The sequence below is a fragment of the Oncorhynchus nerka genome, linkage group LG9a (genome assembly GCF_034236695.1).
Source record: "Oncorhynchus nerka isolate Pitt River linkage group LG9a, Oner_Uvic_2.0, whole genome shotgun sequence".
Lineage (NCBI taxonomy): Eukaryota > Metazoa > Chordata > Actinopteri > Salmoniformes > Salmonidae > Oncorhynchus > Oncorhynchus nerka.
The window spans coordinates 45,056,097-45,079,669 of record NC_088404.1 but is presented as its reverse complement, the minus strand read 5'-3'; the positions used below and the strand labels follow the sequence as shown (position 1 = coordinate 45,079,669).

The 23,573-nt window shown below is 44.1% G+C and overlaps 1 protein-coding gene across 2 annotated transcripts in view; it reads left to right on the top strand.

Annotated features, from left to right (window-relative positions):
* LOC115134398 (cytosolic carboxypeptidase 4) overlaps nucleotides 1-23,573 on the top strand; it is a 153,167-nt gene that overhangs the window by 35,529 nt on the left and 94,065 nt on the right. For both annotated transcript variants that reach the window (XM_029668312.2, XM_029668313.2), the window contains exons 8-18: nucleotides 2,873-3,081; nucleotides 3,381-3,540; nucleotides 4,760-4,827; nucleotides 7,063-7,179; nucleotides 10,320-10,762; nucleotides 14,393-14,476; nucleotides 15,082-15,171; nucleotides 15,620-15,768; nucleotides 16,244-16,331; nucleotides 16,618-16,750; nucleotides 16,983-17,136. In XM_029668312.2, the coding sequence (XP_029524172.1) occupies nucleotides 2,873-3,081; nucleotides 3,381-3,540; nucleotides 4,760-4,827; nucleotides 7,063-7,179; nucleotides 10,320-10,762; nucleotides 14,393-14,476; nucleotides 15,082-15,171; nucleotides 15,620-15,768; nucleotides 16,244-16,331; nucleotides 16,618-16,750; nucleotides 16,983-17,136 (1,695 nt within the window). The remainder of the gene's footprint in view (nucleotides 1-2,872; nucleotides 3,082-3,380; nucleotides 3,541-4,759; nucleotides 4,828-7,062; nucleotides 7,180-10,319; nucleotides 10,763-14,392; nucleotides 14,477-15,081; nucleotides 15,172-15,619; nucleotides 15,769-16,243; nucleotides 16,332-16,617; nucleotides 16,751-16,982; nucleotides 17,137-23,573) is intronic.

Sequence of the window (23,573 nt, the reverse complement as noted above, 5' to 3'; positions counted from 1 at the left end):
AGGGTCATGACAGAAAGCATTAGCTGAATCTTTTTTATTTCCACATACTGACCAGAATGAGTGGCTACACTGACACTGACAAACTGAGTTCAATCTGGTCTTGAATTCAAACAAACAACAGCCCAGGCCAATGAGATGACATACAGATTGTAGAATATTAGGAGGTAATATATATATTATAGGCTACAGTAGGCTACTAAATACAAGTTCCAGTGGCACACTGATTCACCCAACGATGAAGATGAAGCCATACTGCAGGATACTACTCACGGTGATGGCCGATGCACTCCTCTTGGCAATAGCCTATTTCACGATGAGCTACTTTGAAAAACAGTGCTGCTGTTCGCCAACAATGTCTGCATTTAAACATTTGCAAAAGGCAAACAGACAGCCGCAATCAAACATAGAAAAGTAATGTATAGATGACAGTTCCCATTGAAGTTAGGACTGGCAGCTATTGCTATCATACCCATGAGTTTAACACTCAAACTCTCAGAGTGAGAGGTTCCAAAATCCTTCCATGGACTATATGTCTATGGGCACAATGCTACAAGCTGTATATTTGGCGCGCATGCTGCCCAAATTGCGGCCTTCCTGACTATAGGCAACCGGTAACTGACAAAATAAATAATAATACAAATAAAAATACACTATATATACAAAAGTATATAATCAAATTAGTTGATTTGGCTATTTTAGCCACACTTGTTGCTGACAGATGTATCAAATCGAGCACACAGCCAATGCAATCTCCATAGACGAACATTGGCAGTAGAATGGCCTTACTGAAGAGCTCAGTGACTATCAATGTGGCAACGTCATAGCATACCACCTTTCCAACAAGTCAGTTTGTCAAATTTCTGCCCCGCTTGAGCTGCCCCGGTCAGCTGTAAGTGCTGTTATTGTGAAGCGGATAAGTCTAAAAGCAACAACGGCTCAGCCGCGAAGTGGTAGGCCACACAAGCTCACAGAACGGGACCGCTGAGTGCTGAAGCTTGCCAAAAATATGTGGACACCTGCTGGTCAAACATCTCATTCCAAAATCATGGGCATTAATATGGAGTTGGTCCCCCCTTTGCTGCTTTAACACTAGATGTTGGAACATTGCTGCGGGGACTTGCTTGCATTCAGCCACAAAGTGTATTAGTAAGGTCGGGCACTGATGTTGGGCGATTAGGCCTGGCTCACAGTCGGTCTTCCAATTCCTCCCAAAGGTGTTCGATGGAGTTGTGGTCACAGCTCTGTGCAGGTCAGTCAAGTTCTTCCACACCGATCTCAACAAACCATGTCTGTATAGACATCGCTTTGTGCACAGGGGCATTGTCATGCTGAAGCAGGAAAGGGCCTTCCCAAAACTGTTGCCATAAAGTTCGAAGCACAGAATCGTCCATAATGTCATTGTATGCTGTAGGGTTAAGATTTCCCTTCACTGGAACCAAGGGGCCTAGCCTGAACCATGAAAACAACCATTATTCCTCCTCGACCAAACTTTACAGTTGGCACTATGCATTCAGGCATGTAGTGTTCTCCTGACATCCGCTAAACCCAGATTAGTCGGTCAGATGGCCAAGCATGATTCATCATTCCAGAGAACGTGTTTTCACTGCTCCAGGTTCCAATTGCGGCGAGCTTTACACCATTCCAGCCGACATTTTGCATTGCGCATGGGGATCTTAGGATTGTGTGCTGCTGCTTGGCCATGGAAACCCATTTCGGGAAGGTCCCGACTAACTGTTCTTGTGCTAATGTTGCTTCCAGAGGCAGTTTGGAACCTCGGAGGTGAGTGTTGCAATCGAGGAACTCTGCCTAGAAGTCGCCTCTTCACCGTTGACTTGGGGACTGGCACTATTTAATGAAGCTGCCAGTTGAGGACTTGTGAGGCGTCTGTTTCTCAAACTAGACACTCTAATGTACTTGTCCTCTTGCTCAGTTGTGCACCGGGGGCCTCCCACTCCTCTTTCTATTCTGGTTAGAGAGTCCGTTTGCACTGTTCTGTGAAGGGAGTAGTGCACAGCGTTGTACGAGATCTTCAGTTTCTTGTCAATTTCTCGCATGGAATAGCCTTCATTTCTCAGAACAAGAATGGACTCACTAGTTTCAGAAGAAAGGTCTTTGTTTCTGGCAATTTTGAGCCTGTAATCGAACCCCCAAATGCTGATGCTCCAGATGCTCAACTAGTCTAAAGAAGGCCAGTTTAATTGCTTCTTTAATCAGGATAACAGTTTTCAGCTGTGCTAACATACTTGCAAAATGGTTTTCTAATGATCAATTAGCCTTTAAAATGATAAACTTGGATTAGCTAACACAAAGTGAAATTGGAAGACAGGAGTGATGGTTGCTGATCATGGGCCTCTGTACGCCTATGTAGATATTCCATAAAATATTCCAGCTACAATAGTCATTTACAACATTAACAATGTCTACACTGTATTTCTGATCAATTTGATGTTATTTTAATGAGGGAAAAATGTTTTTCTTTCAAAAACAAGGACATTTCTAAGTGTCCCCAAACTTTTGAAAGGTAGTGTATACTTTATTTTTTTTAAATGTGCTTTCTCCCCCCACTGGCCTGGGCCCAGGACCTTTAGCCCCGATAAGCTCCCACATTAACACGGCCCTGGGTAGAGTACCTAGTGGTGATGACTATTTCAATGTCCACAAAGCAGTAGTTATATAGCAGGGCATAGACGTAACCCTTGGCCACAGTAGTGATCTCTAAGGAAAGGTAGGTCGAGCCACAGCCTGTTCAACCCGCTACCATCCAGAAGGCGAGGTCAGTACAGGTGCATCAACGCTGGGAGAGAGAGACTGAGAAACAGCTTCTATCTCCAGGCCTTCAGACTGTTAAACCATTTTCATATCTTTCTTTCAGAGGCCAATGTCAGGGCCGCTGTGGCTAAGGGTTACGTGTCTGCCCTGTTGAAGCTGTATGAGGACTGGCATAACAAGGACCCGGACCATGAGACCATCCCCATCCGCCTGGCCCTGCTCCATTGCCTGCACCAGACCACCCACTGCAGCGCTGGCCGGGACGCTCTGGTGGCGCAGGGGGGCATCAGCCTCCTCTACCACACCACACAGGTATACCCACACATAGCTTCACATTCTACCAGTCACTGTTATAAGCCATAATTAATATCCCTTACTTTAATTGCTTTTTGTTACTCCTTTGTAATTTCTCAGATCTAATTGCTTTAATGATAATGTTTTTTATAATTGGAGTTGGTATTGCCTGGCAATTCGGATTGCCCTCGCCAAGTTATTTGCGTATAATTCAGAGCTTGATTGTAATGCTGGATAATGCATGCTAATGTGGGTTAAAAAAATCCTAAATACATGTAGGAGGTGGCTGTATTTCTGTTTGTGTTGCTGTTTTGAAGACCTGCCTGGCCAGTAACGGTCTGGAATCTCTGGTGGAGCCTGCTGTCCAGCTGATGAGGAAGTGCTATCCTAAATGTCCCCTGCCTCTGACCTCGGATCAGAGTGTTTATACCTTCCCCCTGCCTGGGAGGCCTACTGACACTGCTCCAGGACCCCAAGGTATTGTTTGCCTATCTCTGTTTTCATCTTCTCTCTATATCTCTATCTCTCTCTCTCTCTCTCTGCTTCTGTTTCTCTCTCTGTCTCACACTCTCTCGGATACTATACTGGGAGGCGTGTGATGTTTAAAATGTTGATGTAACTGCGAGAATATGATGAGCGACATTATCCCACTGTGAACACACTGGCAGTGGTCGGCAGTGATAAAGTCTTCCTGCCATGTTTGTCATTCAGCGAGCATAGGCTTGGTTACCGTGGCAACCCTGGGTCTCTGAGGCAGACTCTTTAGATGCCCACCTCATTTCTCTTAGTGATGAGGCACACTTCATCTGATCTGCCTATAAGCAGGCGGCAGTGAAACTCTGTGAGAACAGGATGGAGCACAGGATGATCCATCCACAGGAAAGAATAGGCATGTGCCATGCATTAATGTATGATTGTACGTGTTGCTGAACTACAAACTGGCACGTGCTCTTACAATGTGAGAAAAATCGGAAAAGCCTTTGAAGATCTATATATACAGGGACCAACAGGGACATATTTGACAGTTTTCGAAATGGGATACTGTCTGCAGCGCCGCACATCAACATGATCCGCCTGCAACGTTGAAATGGAGTGTCTCTCCGGTCACATCAACGGGGACACACCTCTAAAATCTGCTAGAGGGCAATGGTTCCTTTAAGACCCCTGCAGCTACCGATGCCACACGGCCCTCTCAGTAATGACCCTCCAAATTGAAATACCTTGATATGGCCGCCGTTGCTACGAGGCAGATTTCATTTTGCCATGTTCCTAGCTCGTTCTGGTGCATTCTTTTCATCTGTCTGCTGAGATAGCCCTGACTTCACCTCTCTCATCTGCCAGTCCAGTTAGCAGACTAGAACATCAGGCTGACAGGTCTACAGAAACAAAAGAAGATCAAGTGTTTTGCGTTTTAAGTTCAGGCACATTGCTGTAAAATCCACATGAGACAGACGTGTTAGGGCTTTGTAGGGTATAGAAGATACAGGAACACATCGAAGCTGTCATGTGTTTTTTTGTTGTTTTGATCCCTGCCACACGTCTGTACTGTGCATTTCACATTTTGCATATTAGTCATGCACAAATACATCACATGTCAGACAGGAACAGATTTCTCTCGGACCAGTTTGTTTTGATCCAACACAAATAGTGCAAAAGCCTTTGACATTTACGTCTTTGTGTCTTTTCTTTTCCCTAGATGTCAGCTTCGAAGATGATAGTGACGACGACATTGAAAATGAAGAGGCTGACTGCGGCAAGGAATATGTGAGTGATTTGTGATCCTCGCTCGGAGGCAATACACACATGCACGCGGCAGTCATGCGCACACATACACACATGCAAACACTCACTCACTCAAGCACCCGCACCCAGTCACACTCGCACAGGCACAGACGCAATCTGACACATGCAATTTTCCTCTGTAATTTCTCCTAAATAAGTAAATGGGAGTATATTTGACTGATCCGTTACTTTGTGAAAAGGAAGACGATCTGTGCGTGCCGTGAGCTTGACGTGAAGTGCTTCCTGCCTTCACGTTACTTCAATAACAGGACCTCTGATGGAGGCAGAAATCAATGCCACCTCGCTGCTTTCGTTCAAACCCCCAGTGTTCGATCTGGAGCGTGAAGTCCCGAGCTCTGCTCGTCGGCTAACTGGCGGTGCCAAAAGCCCTGGTCCTCCTTAGAAGTGTAAATAACGATTGCCAGAATAAATTGACGGACGTTTTGGGGATCTAAAATGTGTTAGATCACCCAAGGTGAATCATTTGATAGTTCGCTTTGAAATAAATAGTGATCCATTCTGACTAATATATTTGTCATCACACAGGACCACGTGCTGACACAGACCAATCACGGGCCGGCAGGTTACAAGGAGGCTCGCGCCATTATGCACACTCGTTGCACGTGTGTCTCAGGCAGGATGAAAATGACTACATCGACTATGATCCTTTGGTAGTTATGGCCACTTTCACCGTGATTCTTAGCTATTTTTGGTGCCATTCAGCCCCATTCAGCAATATGGCGTGCTTCAAATTCAAATACTTCCGGCTTCATGCACCATTGGGAGTTGCCCATAGGAAGACATGGTTGCTGTCAGCGCTGCCACTATCTACAGATTTTAACGTCTATGGTTCGAACACACTGAAGCCCACATTATCCTCCTCCCCCCTAACATATCCATTTCATTGTATGGACCTAATCTGATGTGGCCAGGGGCTAGGCTAGGCTCGGCTGTGGCTGTTTGTGAATAGCAACATTTGGCACGCTGCAAAATCGACTTGTTGTGGGTAGAGGGAGAGGAGGAAGGCAAAGCCAGGGTATCAGATGCATGCTGATAAACACCAGCAGCCACATCTATTATCTGACACATTTGTGTATGTAAAGCAGCAGGAGTGTTGTGTTCTACTGAGTTACTGCTGTTTTTAGGTCTGAGCGCTGTGTGCTGGTTAGTGGTTATAGCATCCAGGCCCTGCTGCTGGACACTGTCAGAGATAGGGCTCTTTAGCAGATAGATACTGTCCTTAAATGGCCTCACCCACGTAATCGGATATAGCCCAACTCTCTATCGAGTGAATGGGTTTATCATGCTGCTAGTGGACTGTTCAGTGCAGGACAGTATGTGTCTGAGGAGTTGTTGTTGTCTGTTGATGAGCCTGACGCCTGCCGTTTGTTTACCTGCCTCCTCCCTCTGGAGTCCCAGAGTCAAAGGTTTAGTGTATTCCTGATTAATGGATGTACGCACCAGATGTGTCTGTGTGCAGTGCTGATGTGGCGGTAGAGCTGGGAGGATAACCCGAAAATCGGTCTCTTACGTGAAGATTATAGCTAATTTTGCTCATGTTGTGACTTACGATAAATAACCTACTGAATACTTGTGAAGTTTGAAATGAAATACATTTGCATTTATGGGTGATTGTTAATGGGACAATCAATAGCTACAACATTCAAAGTAGCAGTTGTGGTTTTACGGGTAATATATATTTTATTAAACTGTTGTGCACATTAAAGAGGCAATCAGCTGTTGAAGCAATAACATAGCGTACTCCTCACCACTGTTTCGGTAGAAAGTGGTGGGGCTGGAGAAATGTAACCACTCTCAAATTCAAAGACAGAGCTATGGATGCAAAGACTGACCGTCCATGATACCAAAATGATAGTTTTAACCATGTTGAGGCTATACAGTGGGGTACGTCAGTTCAACTAAGCTCATGAGGCATGTATAAGTTATATTCTTCAAGAATCAATGGGTAAATATCATTCATTTATAAGTAAGAAAAAGTATGCTGCAACTGCTGATTTCCCCTTTAATGTTATTAATGTTTCATTAACTTTGTCGTGATATGGATTTCTGTCCATATCACCCAGCTCTATGTGGTGTTACAGCTCTGTATGTGTGTGTGTGTGTGTGTGTGTGTGTGTGTGTGTGTTCGTGCGTGTGTGTGTGTGTGTGTGTGTGTGTTCGTGCGTGTGTATGCATGTGTGTGTATCGCCCCGGCAGGATGATGACCTGGAGTCAGACGTGAACAAGCTGCGATCCCGGCCAGAACCTGACAGGCCCCTGGAGCAGCTGGGTCAGTACGTCAGACTGTGTCCTGAACTCCACCACGACTTCCAGGTAAATATTGTTCTCCTGTGCCCTATCCCTCCATCTCTCCCACAGGAGTCCAGGTACAGTGTCAGACATTGATGGTCTGCTCTAAAAAAATATGTTATCAATACCACATCACAGCAAATTCCTGACTGACTCTCAGCAGTTTATATCCATAACTACTCATTTATTGGTACATTGTGGAATGTGTTTAATCAATTGTTGATTCTAGCAAGGCTCCAAGAGCCCAGCCTAAGGTGGATAGATGTGTGGATACTAGATGAGTGTCCCATGTAGCTCAATTGGTAGACCATGGCGCTTGCATTGCCAGGGTAGAAGGTTTGATTCCTACGGGGGACAAGTATGAAAATGTGTGGAATCACAAAGTCACGCTGGATAAGAGCATCTGCTAAAATGACTGTGCATTATGCCCATCCTAAAAGTCAATCTAAGTGCTGACCCCACTTCTCAGGTAAACGTTTTCTACTCAGCAAGACCCAGAGAATCTGGGAAGTGGTCTGACTGTGAGAGGCTGAAAGCTGGTAGCAGGGTATGACAGCCACTATTATCCTCTGATAAGCAAATTGTTCTCAGGGCAACACTCAAAATCATTAACCTCTATGGAACTTCTGGGTAACAGGGTTTCGGGAGCAGAAGGATTCTATTTGTGTCAAATTTCCTGATGTGAATAATAACATGTATTATTCTTTACAATTTTCTGTAGGGTTATCAGGGTAATACTAATAGGGTATCTAATTTCACAAGTGAGCTGTTGGCATTTAAATTGCCCCTATTGACTGACATGTGTCAGGCAGTGTGATACCCCATGACAATGTGGTAGACTTTAGACTGTTGTTGAGTTAAGGCAAATTGAAATGCCAACAAGCCTGTGGGAATGTGTCTCTTCATTTCAATGATATCACAAGATTAACTGCCTCTGCTGAAAAATACCTCTTCCCCAATTAATTTGCGGCTGTCTCTCTCTCTACTGATGTAGTAATTCAGCATGCCTTGAAACAACAAGACAATTAGGTTAGTTACATTCCCAGAATGCCCTTCTTCGGAGAGGGGGCAGAGATTACACAGGAAGGTCGAATGCATTTCGCGTTCATTGTTCACACAAACTGGATGTGCATTTTAGTTTGGCTACTACAGTGTGTTCACGTTTGATTATAGTTTTACTTCTATGTGGAAATAGGACTCTGAACACACAGCACTGGAAGTTCATTTTCTCTGAGCATTGGTTGTGTTTCAAAAAGAGAAAAGCATTGCAATGCTTAGACAGGCGACGTACAGTAGGCATAACTCATCCATTATTGAAGTTATACCTGACTGATTACATGTAATGAGGTTGTCATATCTTCTGATCGCCATGATCAAACAAAACACAATAATAGGCATACAGTACCTTGATACAGCGTGTGACCACAAGGTAAAATAACCATGGTTCATTTATAAATCCTCAATCTGTTTCCTTATATATTTTTTAATCTTGTCCGAGTCCAAGACATATGCTTTCCCGGCCCTGGGGACTGTAGTATAGACGTATGGGAGGGGAAGGCAGACAGGGGGGGTTTTCTCCCCCTTACGGTCAGATGCCTGAGGAGACTGCGGCTTACTTTGATCAGAGCTGCTTGTACAACACCTCAGTGAGACCCTGGTTGTCCATTCTCCACTTCTATCCCAGGATCTTCAAGACATTCACTGCAGCACAACTCCCAGGTGTTCCTCTAATTATGGCTTTGATTATTATGAGACGTTAGAATGTGAGCGTCGATTTCCGAACCTGCACCTGCATCATATCTACGGTTTAATCAAGAGAGATTCTAATGATGATGTTCTGGAAATTGCAAACAGCACAATCATGTTTTCAACAGTTCCTTTTAATTTGCTGGATTCAGTAATCAAATTGACACTAGAGATTCGATCTATAGTGTTTGTTTATGGGGCCTTTTTCATAAAAAATGAAAAGGATAAGTCACATTATTCCTGCGCAGCGAGAAAGCGAGCTGTTCAAATTTATATGCTATTTCGTTTAGTTTTGTTTCACATGGTACACATTGCTTTGTTGAGTGCATGAAGCCAAACATGCATTATTAAAGCCCAAGAAGAATGATGCCTTCAACTTTTTCCCCTGAAACCTACTACCCTGCTTTGACTGCATAGTGCCTCGAGTGATTTTTCAAAACATTTTAGCAGAGGCTCTTATCCAGAGCGACTTACAGAAGCAATTAGGGTTACGTGCCTTGCTCAAGGGCACATCGGCAGGTTTTTCACCTAGTCGACACGGGTTTCAAACCATAACCTTTCGGTTACTGGCCCAACACTCTTACTCTTAACCACTTTCTTTTTCTCTCCATCTTTCTTGCTCTGCTTCAATCATACCTACAGTATGCATTTCTGCATTATACTGTACATATCCATTGGTATTCAGCTCTGATTTGAATGCTAATATGATGTGAAATGAAGTGAATCAGCAAGTGTGCAGTGCAAACGCTGAAAAAACTCCCCAACTCATAAGTTTAGCATAACTGCTGAGGGCTAGAGGTTATGAGATACAAAGAACACACTGTAAAAAATCTGGTCTCCCAGACATTCCCACATGCTTTACTTAACCTTTTACATGCTAATCAATGCCTGTGCCTGTGAACACTAGCCGTTGACACATCGACTTTCTTATAGCTTCACAAGCTTCAAGGAATGAGTCTCCTGACTCCTCTCTGTGGAACCGTAGAACAATTATGCATAGGTTTTAAATTGATATTCAAGTTGCGAAATTGCAAGGATGGGGCCAATGATGCTTCATATTTTCTGCTTGTCAGCTGCTGTCATTGCTAGACCTCATCTGCTTTCAATATCAAAGGACTGAACAACGTTTTGATGTCACTGGGAATGGGACGTTAAATATATATCCTTGGGGGCACCATCAGAGTTGTTATGTTTTATTGACCTTAAGATGTATTTCTGTTTTTACTAATGAGTGCATTTGAATGTTCCTTTTTTATTCGATAAGATCCCTTGAGTTTATTATTTGCATTGAGTTGTTACGACGACAGTATATTTAGCCAATCGTGACTGTTGTGCACTTTAAATGTAACCAGAGGCGAAGAGGGTAGAACATACCACCTTTAACCCCATTTAGGTTTACAGAGTACCATGTCTTTCAGGACTTGGACTCGGACTCTGAGGTAGATTCAAGCTCCGATGAGGAGGGTCTACTCAATGAGGACTTCAGGACTGATGGAAGATCCAGAGTAAATCTCAGAGATTCTCCGTCCCATTCTCCCCTGGAGCACCCAGTCTCAACAGTAGAGGGAGACCAGGATGGCAAAGGAGAACCTCCAGAGAACCATCTGCAGGCCTGTGACTTCCACAGCCACTTCCTGTCTAGCGCCAGTGTGAAGCAGGACAGCCACCCTAGCATGGTAGACAGGCTGCTGGAGAAACACGGGGCCTGCATCCCCCACCATGACCCACGCATGTACACCGCAGCAGCAGCCCTCACCAAGTCCATCCCGGAGTATTCCATCTTAGCCTTCCCTGACTTCTGGGGACATCTCCCCCCACAGAGTAAAGAGCCAATGGCTGGAAGGAAACCAAATGTGCAAAGGTAGGTAGATGTCTCCATATGTCAACCAATGGTTTTATATTTATGTAAGTTGAAGGAAAAATGCCATTGAGGACAGAAGAAATAGCACTGCTGTGGCTCCCCCTAACTAAATTGCATTGATTGATGAGTGTGGGAATGATCGAGCCATGTTGATGTATTCATCAAGACATGATGGGAGGCCTTGTCTCAGTGTGGTACTAACCCATTAGACCCATCCCATCACTTCATTTGCATAAATCCCATTTAAAGAAGGAGTTTATGGAGCGTGTGGGAAGCATGTCAGGAAGGAAGATGTCAAATATAAGCTTGGTCCTCCTGCTTTCCCCACTGTCTTGATTCCTTTCTCTCTCTGTATTGTCGGCTGTTGCTCCTCTCTGTCACAGATGGCACAGCACAGATAGCATTCATCCTGTCAATTGTCTCGGATTGATTTCATGTTTGGTGTATGCCACCTTTGGAAAGTGGTTGATGGGAGCAGGTTTCTGGAAGTGATTGCTAGAAGAATTTTTGAGAAGAAACAGACATGCCGGCATGATTAAGAATGTTCCCTGTCTTCTCGGATGGTGACCTCACTGTAGTGGTTTAACAGTCTAACACCCTTCATTGAGACGAACACAGTGTTCAGCACTCTGGGAATGTTTGAGCGGGTTTGTTACTGGTGATGGGGGGAGAAATCGATACAGTTACATATCGGGATATTCTTTTTGACTATATTATCGTGCTGTTTTGACAATATCGCAATATTATTTTTGCTCTAGTTGGCTGTACCTCCGCCAAAACTCCAGTGTTTTTCCTTCACAGCTTGTTCTCCATTTTCTTTTTAAATAGGGAGCCAATTTGTTTTCAGCCCTTTTATTTCCCTGACTGATCAAAACAAATGTTCTCATGCTCTTTCTTGTCTCTCTGCAGCAGACATGATGGGTTGTTCGATGTTAGGAACATCGAAACGGAATAAATATATCATATTCATCATAACATATAGTATTGGCACCTAAGTATTGTCATAACATCGTATCGTGAGGTCCCTGGCAATTCCCAGACCTCTTACTTTACTGTACACTTTTCATGGTTGAATATTTGAGCTCATACTCTACTTCTACACCCAACTACAGAGTAGTCAATATAGTTAGTCATTTAGAGGGGCCATACACAACAGTGGGAGATGTTTCTGTGCTTGAAACAAAGCGTTTGCTGCTGCTTTCTGCAGAGTGAGTAACATAGGCGTACAGCATTACAGTGTTACGTTGATTGTAACTGGCAAATGATTCTGTAGCGTCTGAGTCAGGTTCAAGTGCTCTTTTTCAGTGTGAAATACCGGAAATATTGTAAACAATAGCATGTCATTGAAGCGGCATATTAAATGCAGATTTCTTTTGACCTGTAGTAGTTTCACACTTGAGCTGAGAACACAGTAGAAGTTTACACTTCTCAGACCTGTCAAAGGCATTATTCATGTCATTTCCTACACTAGAATATGCACAGAAAGATAGGACTGAAATGTTTTCCACATCTGATTTTGGCATTATTTACAAGCAAGCCAGTATGTGCAGTGTATTTTGTATTCCATTACGTTTGTTTATTCTTCTCGTGAGAATGCTTTGGTCATTTGTTTCTGAAGCTTTGGGATAATTTGTGAGTCTCAACAAACGCTTAAGTGTCATTGACATGTGTAATCCATAATGGATAGGTACCCACCTTTCGCCTGTCGTTATCTCAAGCAGACAAGCTGTATAATTTGTCAGTGCACAGGATCTTTGTCAGTCCCTTTCGTTCTACTGCGCCCTACTGAAGTCAGTCAACCCAAATGCATCCCAAAGTGCCGACCTTTTATTAAACACTTATTCAGTAATCTAATTAGGCTATGTGGCGGCTGCCCGGACCAAAACTTGTTTTCTTGGAGAACTTTTCAAGGTGCAAATGGCAGATTGTGTGGAAAGGAACTTTATTTCAGTCATTTCACAGTTCATTGTGCTCACCCTGGGAAGAGATAAGTCTATGTTAGCTCTATTTAGTGTCTTCTCTGCAAAAGCCATTTTTCGGGACTTAAAGTGATTGACAGTCTGTGACATTTAGGTTGCACAGATGCAATTTTGTCAGGCGCTTTACTTTTTGAGAGTCTGTGTTCACATTAAATAGTTTTAAATACTTTTAAATTCAGCTTTCACCAGAAGTGTATGTAAATTGAGATTTCCCTAATGTAAAACACATCTAAAGTTTATATTTTTGGGAAAAAACAAGTCGACTCATTTCATTTGAAGGGCATCCCGTCCGCTGGGGCACTGCTTTCTTGAGAAAGTGTTTTCAGCCTCTCTCGAACTCTTTCTAACTCAGTGGGATGGTTACTGGCTGTTCTGTCCCCTCAGGACCTGGTGGGATAGAGCCAGGGCAGTGGTCCTCACAGGCATGGCCTGATCTAACAATCACACCCTCAGGCTTCATGCGGCCTGTGTCCCCCTAGCCTCCCGGTGATCTCCCAGCCTTTCTGATTGTCCTCTGGTGTGTTTGTTTAGAGTGCCCTGGACGGGGATGAAGGAGGGCTCTGTGGCTGCACTGGAAACTTTTCTCCTGCCTCGCCCTGTAATCCTATATTCAGAGAGAGAGGAGGAAAGGGATGGCGGTCTGATGCAGTGCTCCTCTGTGCCCCTCGCCTCTCCTCTTCATTTGGGGAGTGATAAGGGACCTTGGGGAGGTGGTGATGGGATAGTGAGAGGAAAGGAGAGAGTGAAGTGCACCACAGAGTCTCTCTCTAGCTACAGTGCTGAGAGAAAGGAAGTCCTGTATATGGTACGCCTGTTGCTGTGCTGACTCACCACTCCACTACACAGAGAAACTAGGTCTGCATGGGGTTGGAGGCATTTTAGATTTAGTTTGGGGAAATATAGAAATGTCCAGTCGAATTGCCACATGCACTGAGTGTACAAAACATGACATAGATTGACAAGGTGAATCCGGGTGAAAGCTATGGGATCCCTTGTTGATGTCACCTGTTAAATCACTTCAATCAGTGCAGATGAAGGGCAGGAGACAGGTTAAAGAATGATTTTTTTGGTGAGACATGGATTGTGTATGTGTGCCATTCAATGGGGGAATGGGCAAGACAAAAGATTGAAGTGCCTTTGAACAGGGAATGGTAGTAGGTGCCCGGCGCTCTGCAACGCTGCTGGGGTTTTCATGCTCAGCACTTTCCCCTGTGTATCAAGAATGGCCCACCACCCAAAGGACGTCCAGCTGACTTGACACAACTGTAGGAAGCATTGTAGTTAACATTGGATTCATCCCTGTGGAACGCTTTCGACACCTTGTAGAGTCCATGCCCCAACTAATGTTCCTAATGTTTTGTACACAGTGCACATTTACAGTATATGCCCGCTTTAGGCTGACTTCCAGGGTTTATGAACTCTAATGGAATTGTTTAAATCAACGAGACTATCGGCTTTAGATGTCAAAATGCTGTACTATTTGTACTATTCATTATGGTAATAAATCAATATTTAGGCCATTATCAGCAAATCTAAGAGAGTAGTTGACGCAACATACTTTCTATGTCTTTAGGAACGCAATTACAGAACCGCAATTAATACCATTCTGTATGACCCTTAGTGAACATGTACTGTACTCTGTCTCTGACAGGAAGAAGGTGTTTGAGGACGTCCAGCGTCTCCTCAACCCGGTGGACGTTATTGATGAAGTTGTGTTTGACCTGGAGGACCCCAGGTGAGTGTTAACAGATCAGCCACTCCCTCTAGGACGGAGGCCACGCCTCTCCACAGGCAGTTATCATATGTTCCTATCCTCTATGGACTGTTCATGGATGTCCGCCATAGTTGATTGAGACGGGGACATTTCTGCTGAAATATCTTGCTTGTTACATAGAAAAGTGTTGAAACAGCAGAGCACTTGAGTGCGTAGGTGGATGTCTAATGGAAAGAGGACATTGAGTAGAGATATTTCTGGGCTCTGCTGCTGCAGATTCACCTGCTTTGATTTGTCAGTTGACTGCAGAGCTGCTTTTTAAGTGCTGTGGTAATGGAGGACGTCAGAGGTATAGCATGGATACTGTAAGAGCAGCTACACCATCCTGGCTGGTGTTGTGTTCTTACGGCATGCTTGATAATCAGAGCATCGCCAGGCACTCTCAGTTAGATTATGTGCATAATGAAAAACCTCAGGTGCCATTTTCTGCATCTGGTCAGACTGATAATGGATGGGTCCGGTCACTGAAGTACAAAAGCTAATTCAAAATGACCATTACCATCCTAGTCATTTTTGATGTAGTCAGGTACTCTGTATTAATGTACCCCCCTCCCCTCCATCCCCAGCTCCCAGGGCCCTCCTGATCACTCCAACTCCCTGAGCTTCTTCTCCAAGTTTGAGTGCGGGAACCTGCGCAAAGCCGTTCACGTCCGTAGGTACGCTTCTCCGCTTTGTTCCAGCTCCTTCCTGCTTCCTGGCAGAGACCTGACTACAAGTAGCACATTCCCCTCGGGGCTCATTTACGCTGCATTGAAAATCAAACAGAGTCTCTCAAACCTCTCCTTTTGCTTCTGTAAGGAAGGTGTCCCGTTGACATATTTCAGATCAAATTAAAGGTTTAGTCTATACTTGGACTGGAATTTCCTTTGAATAATACATTAAGTCTTTGTAAAACCGTTGCACGTTAGAACAGTTAGAATACAACATAGAGGGAAAGACTTCTTTCTTCATGATGTAGGGTGTGTCCCAAATGGCACCCTATTCCCTTTATAGTGCACTATGTTTGACAGGTTCTGGTCAAAAGTAAGTGCACTATACAGGGAATAAGGTGCCTTTTGGGATTCATACGTAATCTCTGTCTTCAACCTCCTCCCTCTTCCTCAGTCACGAGTACGATCTGATCCTGAACGCGGATGCCAACTGCTCCCAGCACCACCAGTGGTTCTATTTCGAGGTCAGCGGTATGGCGGCAAACGTGCCCTATCGCTTCAACATCATCAACTGTGAGAAAGCTAACAGCCAGTTCAACTACGGTAAGCACAGATAGCCAGTATAATGACACCTCACTGGATAAGCACCGAGGTAGAGGATTGTCAGTAGGTATTTTAGGTATTTTAGGACCCCTGAGTTGTTGATCTGTCTACACGTTGGGGGTCCTCAGTCCCCCTCAATGTGCCATTCCCAGTCCCCCACACACAGCGCTCCTTCATTCTCATCCTCGTCCGTTCTAGAGCTCAGCAGTGGGCCTGGGCCACAATGGTACTCCCCAGAAATGTGTAAATGGAAAAAAGTACAGTGGCATTTTAAAAGTCCTTTCGGGAGTTTACTTCCTATAGATTTAGTGAACTGGTAAAATAACGGATAAATCAATCAATAATATTGTATGTTCTCCCTGTACTGTGTGCCCCCGTCTAACGGTGCAACGTTCTGTGTGGTTTATGTTGCATTGTTATCAATCGGTTCATTAGTGTGTAGATGCCTAACAGATGCCTTTCTGTCTGTCCCCAGGGATGCAGCCTGTACTGTACTCTGTCAGAGAGGCTCTGGAGGGACGACCCAACTGGCTCAGAACTGGAACTGAGGTCTGCTACTACAGGTGAGTGACAGGAGGATACTTACACAACATTTATGCTACCATCACTCAAATGGGCTGCAGATACTTCTTTAACGATAGCTAGAAGAGTGAGATTTGCCATGTCATTTGGTGCGTGAACACACCATTATATACTTACTGATATTCATTGCAAGCAGATTTTAATGGCTTGTTTGTTAGAGTTTGCTTTGTTCTGTAGCTAACAGTGCTGACACAATGTTACTGCCCCTGCAGTGGACTTCTCCAAATGGCACAACATTTTGTAACTTGAGTAATGCTGTTTTTGCAGAAACAGCTTCTGTCCGAGCAGAGGCCAAAAGAGCTCTTCCTTCTACACCCTGACCTTTACCGTGACCTTCAAACACAACGAAGACGTGTGCTACCTGGCCTATCACTACCCCTACACCTACTCTGCCCTCCAGGTACAGCACTCAACACCCTGCTGTGTGTGTGTGTGTGTGTGTGTGTGTGTGTGTGTGTGTGTGTGTGTGTGTGTACATACACCCACACCAGCCTTGAGGTAGTCTTGACATTCTCCTTCCAGAGCATGCGTCTAGAGTGGCTATTTTGGATGTGTGTGTATGATCTATTTCATTATGCCCCATGCATCACGGCAGTTTATTTAACAGGCCAGTGGTTATCGCTGTGTTTCAGAGTCACCTGCAGGTGCTGCAGCGGTCAGTGGACCCTCGCAAGTTGTTTTTCCGCCAGCAGAGTCTGTGCAACACACTGGCTGGTAACCCCTGTCCCCTGGTCACTATCACTGCCTGCCCCTCCTCCAAAAGCTGGAAGGACTTGCATCAGCTGCGTGAGTCTACAAAACCATGTCCCGCTGCACCTTTGCTGTGCGTGTTTGTGTTTGCGAGCATGCATGTGTGCGTGTGTGTGTGTGCGCCCATCATGCTTTGTCCAGAGAGAGAGAGAGAGAGAGAGAGAGAGAGATACATTCTCAACATGGGCTCCTGATATATATATTCCAGACAAGAAGTGATGAACAACAACTCTATTCAATCAGAATAGAAAAAAAGTAACTGTGCCTCAAGTTAAGAAATGTTGACTCTAGCTAGCTAGCTACACAACAAAAATCCTAGCCAGCAGACTAACAAGCTAGCCAGAAAGAATGAGCTAGAACAAACCTAGCAAGGGGAGTTAATACAACTACATGAAACAACCAAACTGAGTGAGTAAACCAAAAAGGAGCACGGACTAACTTTAAACATATCTTCTGGGTTTTTTTTGTGTAAAGATTTGTCACTCTTTTTGCTGGTTTTTGAGCTAAATTAGAGCAATATAGCAACAGCAGCAGACAAACAAACATGTTGCCATGGCAACGGGACAGCAGAACAGAGCCACAGTAGGAGCAGAGCTCACAGGCACCATGACCCATTCCCCCTCAGCACTGAATCCATTCTCTACCCTCCAGAGGCCAAAAATGACACAACGAGGAAAGCTTTTAAACAGAAACTACTAAAGGGGAGGCCAGAAACCCTTTTCCACAGACCTCTACAAAAACGGTGATGTGAGTAATCTCATCTTTCTCACTGACCAGACAAATGCATGGCGCTCAGCAGTCTGCTCTCACTACCCATCCATAAAGAAGAGGGAATCTGTAATGGGTGGAAGCTGAATGTCAAAGAGACAGACGACCCTGACAGCACCATGATAACAATCAACCTCTACAAGACTGGGACTGTCATGGTGCAAGGTAATCTTAGGCTGATTGAAACAGACTTTCAGACCATTAAGGAGAGAGCGGAGAGAGAGAAGGACACCACCAGTGACATCCCCTCCCACAAGACAAACTCCACCAGCACCACCCTCACCCCTACTCTCCCCACCCAAAAAGGCACATCCAGCACCCCTCTTCCCACCATAGTGGAGGACACGCCCCAGGAGGAGAGCCACCCCCTCAGTGCAGAGCAGGCTCAGGCCCTCCTCACCACCATGCCTGCCATGAGGGATGAGTTCACCAAACTGGAGGGGGAGGTGGTCCTGCTGAGGGAGAGTGTGAACAAACAGCAACCAGACAACCACACCTTAGAGGAGCTCCTAACCAAGGTGCTCCTAACCATGTTCACCTGTACAGGTAGACATTCCCCATCCTTGCCAAGACTCTCAAGGATGTTGCTTTAAACCGAAGCCCGACCTCTCCACCCAGGAACAGCGGAGAAATCTCCTCCCTTCCGAGATCATCGAGACAACACCCCGGACCAGCACCCTGGACCCCCCAGCCACGACCACAGCACCGCCAACCTCAATGCCCACCACAGCCAGCGCAGCACAGGCCACCCCAGCCCAGCTTCAGACCCACCCAGACGAGGCCTACCACCCCCCTCCTCCCCACCGCACACCCACACCTGGAGTCACAGGCAGAGCTACGCACAGGCTGTGAGAGGAGCAACTGGCCCAGCCCCCACCAACCAAATGAGTGACATTAAACACATGCTGAGTCTACTATGCTAACATGTGATAGGCCGGGGGTCATGGTAAGATGAGCACAAGAACTCCACCATCCTCACACTACATCCACCCAAGTGGCATGGCACAAATGCTATCTTAAATGATAAACAAATCACATTTGCATCATAAGTGTTTACGTTAATTGAAAAATCCAATTTTCATAGTTCTTGTTGGATTGTGAGTGTTTGTCTCATTTTGAAGGTAAACAAAAAAACAGTTCTGAAATATATATTTTTTTTAAAAATATTTTTTTACATTGCATTGGGGAATTTACAAGGATTGAAGTCCTCTGCATTTGGGCTAAAGAGCAGAAACACGGACTTCCTGAAAGAAATTTATGATATTGATATTGTAGTACTACAGGAAACATGGTGCGGAGGTGATGTTTTCACTGGCTGTCCACTACGTTATAGGAAGATAATCCTACCATCCACCAAATGAAAAGGAATCACACAGAGCAGAGACTCAGGGGGAATGCTAATATGGTATAAATCTGAACTAACTAATTCAATCGAATTGATCAAAACAGGAGAATTCTTTATCTGGTTAGAAATCAACAAGGAGATACAGATAAAAACGTCTTCCTCTGCGCCTTATACATTCCCCCCTCAGAGTCACCCTACTTCAATGAAGAGAGTTTCTCCATTCTAGAGGGGAGATGAGTCACTTTCAGGCCCAAGGCAACGTGGAGACATGAATGCTAGAACAGCAGAAGAACCAGACACTATTAACAGTCATGGGGATAAACACCTACCAGGAAGCAATAACCTTTCCCTCCCCACATACCCCCCCAGAAACATCTATGACAAAGTGAAAAACTAAAATGGAGTACAGCTCCTGAAGCTCTGTCAAACACTGGGTCTATATATAGTCAATGGTAGGCTGAGAGGGGACTCTTTTGGTAGGTACACCTACAACTCATCCCTTGGCAGCAGCACTGTAGACTACTTCCTCACTGACCTAAACCCAGAGTCTCTCAGAGCCTTCACAGTCAGCCCACTAACACCTCTCTCAGACCACAGTAAAATCACAGTGTATCTGAGAAGAGCGGAACCCAACCATGAAGCATCACGGCCCAATAAATTACATGGTACTAAATAGGCCTATAGATGCAGTGAAAACAGTACAGAAATCTACCAAAAAGCAATTAGTAGCCAAAAAATACAATCTCTCCTGGACAACTCTTTATCCTTTATTAACATTCTCCTACAGCAATGAAGGTGTACATTTGGCCATTTAGAACATAAACTTTATATTTAACAAATTAGCCTCCTTGGCTAATCAAAATAAATATGAGAGCAAACCAAAAATAGTCATAATGAATATAATGAATGATAATGAAAAATGGTTTGATAATGATTGCAAAAATCTAAGAAAGTCATTGAGAAATATATCTAATCAAAAACACAGAGAACAGACAACAAAAATGTACACCTTCAATATGGGAAACACTGAAGCAATGCAAACACACCCTAAGAACAAAAAAGGAACAGCACATTAGAAATCAGCTGGATGGAATTGAGGAATCCGTAGGATCAAACCACTTCTGGGAGAATTGGAATACATTAAACAAACCTCATCAGGAGGAACTGGCTCTCCAACATGGGGATATGTGGAGAAATCAATTTGCAAACCTTTACAGCAATATAACAAAGAGCCAAGAACAAAAAGATTTACAACAAAAATTACAAATCCTTGAATCAGCAATCAAAGACTTTCAGAGTCCTGTGGATACCCCAATTACAGAAGAAGAATTATTGGAAAAACGATGCACGCTCCAACCCAAAAGGCCTGTGGTGCTGATGGTATTTTAAATTAAATGATCAAATATTCAGACCACAAATTCAAATTGGCTAGACTCAAACTCTTCAACATTATCCTCACTGCAGGTATTTTCCCCGATATTTGGAACCAAGGATTGATCACACCAATCTATAAAAATGTAGACAAATTTGACCCAAATAATTACAGAGGAATTTGCAACTTGGGGAAAATTATCTGCAGTATCATAAATAGCAGACTACATAATTTACTTTATGAACACAATGTCCTGAGCAGAAGCCAGATTGGATTTCTAAAAAATGATCATCCAACAGACCACATTTACACCCTCCATACTGTAATTGACAAACAAGTAAACCAAAACAAAGACAAAATCTACTTGTGTTTTGTAGATTTCAAGAAAGCATTTGATTCAATTTGGCACAAAGGTCTTTTCTATGAACTAATAGAAAGTGGCATTGGAGGGGAAACATGTTATGTTATTAAATCAATGCACACTAAAACCAAATGTGTGGTTAAAATGTGGCAACAGGCGAACATACTTTCAGGGACGTGGAGTGAAACAGGGCTGCCCAATAAGTCCAACACTGTTTGCCTCTACATGAATGAATTGGCAAAAACATTAGAAGAATTGGCAGCACCTGGTCACACCCGACACAACACTGAAATCAAGTGTCTGCTGTACGCAGATGACCTGGTACTGCTGTCTCCCACTAAGGAGGAGTTACAGCAGCATCTAGATCATCTGCACAGGTTCTGTCAGACCTGGGCTCTCACAGTTAATCTAAACAAATCAAAACAAATATAATGATATTCCACAATCAGGATGACAAATATAAATTCTATTTGGACACAGTTCTATTAGAATACACCAAAAATGACACGTATCTAGGACTAAATATCAGCAACACAGGTAGCTTTCACAGGGCTGTGATTGAGCTGAGAGACAAAGCAAGAAGAGCATTCTATGCCATTAAAAGGAACATTAAAATCTAAATTCCAATTAGAATCTGGCTCAAAATTTTCCAATCAGTTATAGAACCAATTGCTCTATATGGTAGTGAAATATGGGGTCCACTCTCTAACAGTGAATATACCAAATGGGACAAACATCCAATCGAAATACTGCTTGCAGATTTTTGCAAGACTGTATTGCAAGTGCAAAGAAAACTCAAAATAACGCATGTAGAGCAGAATTGGGCCAAAACCCACTCCTCATTCGATAGAAAAAATAGCAATCAAATTTAACAACCATCAAAAAACTAGTGACCCCAAAACATTCCATCACACAGCTCTACAATGTCAAGAGATTAAATAAGAGAAGAGTCCCCTCAGCCCAAGGCAACATGGTTCTGAGGCTCCGTTCACTAACCCAAACCAACCCCATAAAGCCTCAGGACAGCACTCGGAAATCTGGCCTAACCAAGTCATCACAAAGCAAAAATTAAAATATATCACCTATTGGAAAGACAACACAAAAAATCGAAGTAAACTTCAATGCTATTTGGCTCTAAACAGACAGTACATGGTGGCAGACTATCTGACCACTGTGACTGATAGAAAACTGAGGAAAACACAGACTAGGTACAGACTCAGTGAGCACAGTCTGGCTATAGAGACCGGCCGTCACAGGTAAACCTGGCTGCCCAGAGAGGACAGGCTGTGCTCACTCTGCTCCAGGGGAGAGGTAGAGACAGAGCTGCATTTCCTATTACACTGTGACAAATACTCAGACCTAAGAGAATAATTCAACACAAAGAATTTGAAAATATAAAAGATGAAGAAAAATATTTATTGGGTGAAAAGCCAAAATCCTGTCACAACCTGAGGGACAGCCAGTGAAAAGTGCAATGTAATGTCAATCATATTTCCCATTTAGTTTTGTTTTGGCTTTCAAGTCATGTGTCTTCTCAGTCATGTTGAGACTGGTCTACTACTATTGCTTTAATGTATTATTATTCTCATTAATATTGTTGTTGTAGTTGCTGTTAATGGTAATCCCATTTCCACTACTACTATTATTGCTGTTGGTCCCACCATTTATATATACAGTATATATATATATATATTTTTAAATGTTTTATTTGTATACTTTGACAATGTAAGTAATTTAACTTGCCATGTCAATAAATTCAATTGAGAGAGTGAGAGAGAGAGAGCGCAGTTGCTCAAAGAAACTCCTAGCAGCAGATATAACACAGACAGCTCCTGTCAGAGCTGGAGTTGTGATGTGGAGAATGCAAGGTGATAGACTCACTGCCAGTGCCAACTGTTGAACTCACCACATGATACATGTACTGCTGGAGTCAGAGGAGGAAATAAATAACACTCATAGTTACATTGCTTTGAATCCAAGTCAAACAAATGGGCCAGATAGAAGGTGAGTGAGAGGGCTTGGATGTGAGACATGTAATCCCGCTGAAGGACAGTGTATTTGTGTCTGGGCTTTCGTCATGGCCTTCTGGGCATTCTTATTAAGTTTAGGCTGATTCCTTTACAGGCGATGATGATGCTGTATGAATGAGAGAGGAGCAGTCTGAGCTGTGTGTCTGGCTTGGCTTGAAAGAGGTAGAGCGAGATAGAGACAGACAGAGGCTGGGGGATGGTGATGGATATGTGGGGAGAGGGAGGGAGGGACAAGCTGACCTAGCTCTGGGACACAACCAAGGCCGTGCCACCGGGGAGGGGAGCACTGTCTCCATCCTGCCCACACCCTCCCCATTCTCCACCGGTCCCCCCACCTCCCCACCAGCCTCTGTCCACCCTCCCCTGCCTCCCCATCCCTCCACATCTCTCCCCACCTGCCGATCACCCCCATCCTCCTCAGCCTCCCGACGGCTCCTGCTGATTAATATTTAGGGGAGCCCCCCCCACAGCCAGCCTGCTAGCATATGGTTGACTGTAGAGGCACAGGAATGCCTTCTCAGATCTGTACTATTAGTGATGACGGTGGAAACCTCGAAGGGAGAAAGATTGTGACCCTTGATTGGGTACCAGCTGCCT